The sequence below is a fragment of the Mandrillus leucophaeus genome, unplaced genomic scaffold, assembly GCF_000951045.1.
Source record: "Mandrillus leucophaeus isolate KB7577 unplaced genomic scaffold, Mleu.le_1.0 Scaffold2022, whole genome shotgun sequence".
Taxonomy (NCBI): domain Eukaryota; kingdom Metazoa; phylum Chordata; class Mammalia; order Primates; family Cercopithecidae; genus Mandrillus; species Mandrillus leucophaeus.
Genome location: NW_012102058.1, coordinates 15508 through 19117, shown reverse-complemented (window position 1 = coordinate 19117; position 3610 = coordinate 15508). Strand labels below are relative to the sequence as shown.

The 3610-nt window shown below is 46.2% G+C and overlaps 1 protein-coding gene across 1 annotated transcript in view; it reads left to right on the top strand.

Annotated features, from left to right (window-relative positions):
* Positions 1–325: 325 nt before the first annotated feature.
* Positions 326–3610, top strand: part of BTNL3 (butyrophilin-like 3) — a gene marked incomplete at its 3' end in the record, with an annotated part of 17734 nt that continues 14449 nt past the window's right edge. Inside the window, exon 1 of the mRNA XM_011979537.1 lies at positions 326–374. Coding sequence (XP_011834927.1) covers positions 326–374 — 49 coding nt within the window. The remainder of the gene's footprint in view (positions 375–3610) is intronic.

Here is a 3610-nt window from a genome sequence, read left to right as displayed (position 1 = left end):
TGCCACCTATGTGGGGCACTGTCTTGACTCAGAACAAAGTCCCTCCAAGTGTACCCTACTCTCTTTCCATGACCGTGTCTCTGGTCTGAGATAGATGTTTATGACCTGCCAATAAATGCAGTGATTCAAAGTCCAGGGCCCACACTCCTCATTCACACAGCCATGTTTAGGGAGGCTCCAGGGAGAAAAGCACAGCTTGACATCAGTTCATGAAGAGCCTCTCCATGGCTCCTGCATCTGAGACAGCCGGCCTGCCCTCCAAATCATCCGTCCACCCCTGCTGTCATCTGTTTTCACGGCGTGAGATCAACCCACAGGAATAACCATGGCTTTCGTGCTCATTTTGGTTCTCAGTTTCTACAAGCTGGTGTCAGGTAAGTCTTTCCGTTTAGATGTTGTTTGTCTCCTTGTTGAATAATATTTTGAGTTCATTCATGACAATGATCTCAGCACAGCGAGATGCAGGAATCTTTGGTGCTTGCATTCTCCAGCTTCCCCTCGCCCTAGGCTGGCAACTACCAATGCCAGGAGCTGTGGGAAGCACAGGGCAGCAGGAATTCAGAAGCAGACCCCGTGGGCTGTTTCTCAAGGACATGGGCACTGTGTGCACTACTATAGCAGCCCAGAATAATGGGAGCAGCCCTGGGAGTGGGGAGGGAACACACTGAGAATGCTAAGGTAAATACATTGTTTTCCCCAGTGGGCTGTGGGGCATAGGCAGGGGAGGTCTCTAATAAAATCCCCAGGTTTTTGACTTGGGTGTCTGGGTGGAAGGTGACACTGTTTAAGATGTTTGGAGAAAAGACAATGTGTCCAGTTATGTACATGCTGAGTTAGAAACACCTGTGAATATGGGGTAAAGCACCAGACCTTTAAGTGAGGAATAAGTTGGAACCTGGCATATTCTAGGCAGAAATCCACTCTTCTTTCTCCTTCTAGTAACCATCAACACAAAGCCTGGTGTATAGGGTTTTCAGTAATCCAATTAATTTTGCAGGGAGAGATAGGGACTGGAGTAGAACCCTGGATGCTGGGTGGTCAGTGTCAAGCCATGAAAAGTTCATTTGACTGTGTTCACTCTCTGTCTGAAACAGTTCCATCCTGCTATTTGTCTACCTATGACTGTTTTGCTAAACAAAGCCAAGAAAACAGAAATAAGGGCATCAAAATCCATGTGTGTTGGCCAGGCGCAGTGGCTTACACCTGTAATCCCAGCACTTTGGGAGGCTGAGGTGGGTGGATCGCTTGAGGTCAGGAGTTTGAGACTAGCCTGGCCAACATGGTGAAAATCTGTCTCTACTGAAAATACAAAAATTAGCTGGGTGCGGTGGCGGGCACCTGTAATCCTAGCTACTCGGGAGGCTGAGGCAGGAGAATTGCTTAAACCCGGGAGGTGGAGGCTGCAGTGAGCCGAGATCGTGCTGCTGCACTCCAGCCTGGGTGACAGAGTGAGACTTTGTCTCAAAGAAACAAAAACAAAAAACCACAATCCATGTGTGTTACTCACAAGAGAGCCTCCATTTAAGTACATTCTCAGCCATTTTCTGACGAGCTTTTCTGTCTGCTTTCTGTTTCTGCATGAGGCAGCAAGGCATCCTGGAAATGACCTTGGAGGAAGTAAGACTATTTTAAAAACTTTCCTTTTCTCTGCCTATGAGCTTGTGGCTAATAACTTCTATTAGTGTCAGTTTTTGCTTATGATGAAATAGAGGTAATAATATCACATCCATGACATCCTGTGGCTGAAGGGCTACTGTGTGGACTGCATGGACTTCTGCATGTAGAGCATGCAGCACAGAGCTCCACTGGTGCACAGTGTGTTGCAACCACAGACAGTGTTATTCCTTGCTTCTCCCCAGGGGAAGGAGTAAAGGGAGACGCTGTCAGCAAGAAAAATGACAGCAGCAAGGCCGGCCGGAGAAATAGACATGTCCTAAAAACTGTTTGCCCAGCTTGAGAGTCTCACGCAGCCTTGAGGGCAGCACTCACAGCAGCCCAGCTGACAGGTTGGTTCCCCAAAACTGATCTAGAGCAACGGCCTTTCTGCAGATGGTTTGTTTAGCAGATCATTCTCAGAAACAAAAGTGACAAGGTGCAAAGAGTGAAGCCAGTGGGAGGAAAGCCATAGAGGGTGCACTAATGAGCAGCTTGCAGTGGTGGCAACTGGGACCCAGTCCCACTGTGTCCTTTGGAGGAACCATACAGATGACGGCCCAGGATCTTCCCAACATCCACTGCTTCCTGTTCCCCACTGGGTGAGATGTGCCCCCCGGGACTATTAAAATCGCAAACCTTCTTGGCTGCCCTGTGCCTGGGCTGAGTAAGTTCCAAAGGTTGCAAGAAGCCATCAGCAGAGAGGCAGAGGCCAGGCTCCAGGGGCGGAGCTGTCAGCAGGCAGGGAAATGCCCATCCCACTGCAGGGTTGGGGGGTGAGGAGCAGGGCCTCAACATCTGCTACACCAGGTCAGCAGCTGGTCAGACATCAGGCGGCAAAATCACACCTCATTTAATAATACTCTTAAAGATGCACAAGTGAAATACATTTCAGCAAGATTTATAAAATGTAATTAAAACTTAGACATAATTAGTGCTAAAATTAAAAACATCCACTTATCTGGAAATTAACACATGGGATCCACTTTGCCTCTGATGCACATGCAGACAGCACACACAGGTAGATCCATATACCATAAATGGATACATGTGAATGAATCAAGGGACACTGCCAGTCAAAGGGGTGGGTACTTGGAAGGTGAAGGGAGTGGGCCTCCATCATTTGTGATCTCTCTAAGAAGAACTCTAATCATACAGAGTTGTAAGTGTGATTTACACCAGGAAAATTACTTAGTTGACCGCAAAACCGAGAAGCAAATGCACAAAGAAAGTAGCACTCACCATTCACGAGCATAATCCCTGTCTGCGGAGCCCATTCTCTGTGCTGGGCATGGGGAATCCTGTGCAGAGGAAAACACACACGCTCTGTCCTCGTGAAGCTGAGAGTTGTGCAGGGAAGACTTGCAGAAAACAAACAATTATGTCACTTACAGCAAGAAGAAGACAGTTTCAAGTGAGGATCAAGACAAAGCTGTACCAAGAATATACAAACAAACAAACAAACAAAAAACCAGGTAAGCCATGTTGATAAAGCACTAGAGTCGGGGTGTCCAATCTTTTGGCTTCCCTGGGCCATGTTGAAAGAAGAAGAACTAACACTAACGATAACTAATGAATGAAAAAATATCACAAAAAGTCTTATAACGTTTTAAGAAAGTTTACGAATTTGTATTGGACTATATTCAAAGCCGTCCTGAGCCTCATGCAGCCCACAGGCTGTGGCTTGGACAAGCTTTTGCTAGATGAAGTACTATTCAAGTACAAAATAATAAAGTGGAAAAACATAAAATTCTTACCTGGAGTAAAAGGTAGGTGTCATGGAAAAGATATGTCACAACGTGAGTGCACTAAAGAGCAAATCTCTGAAACAAAAACTACAAAATCTCCTCACTGTGTCATACCATGTCCTTCAGAACGTGGCAGAAGTCTACTTAAAAAAAGAAGCACAAATAAGTGTGCTTCAGCAGAGAATATGTATTTCTCTCTTGTATCCATA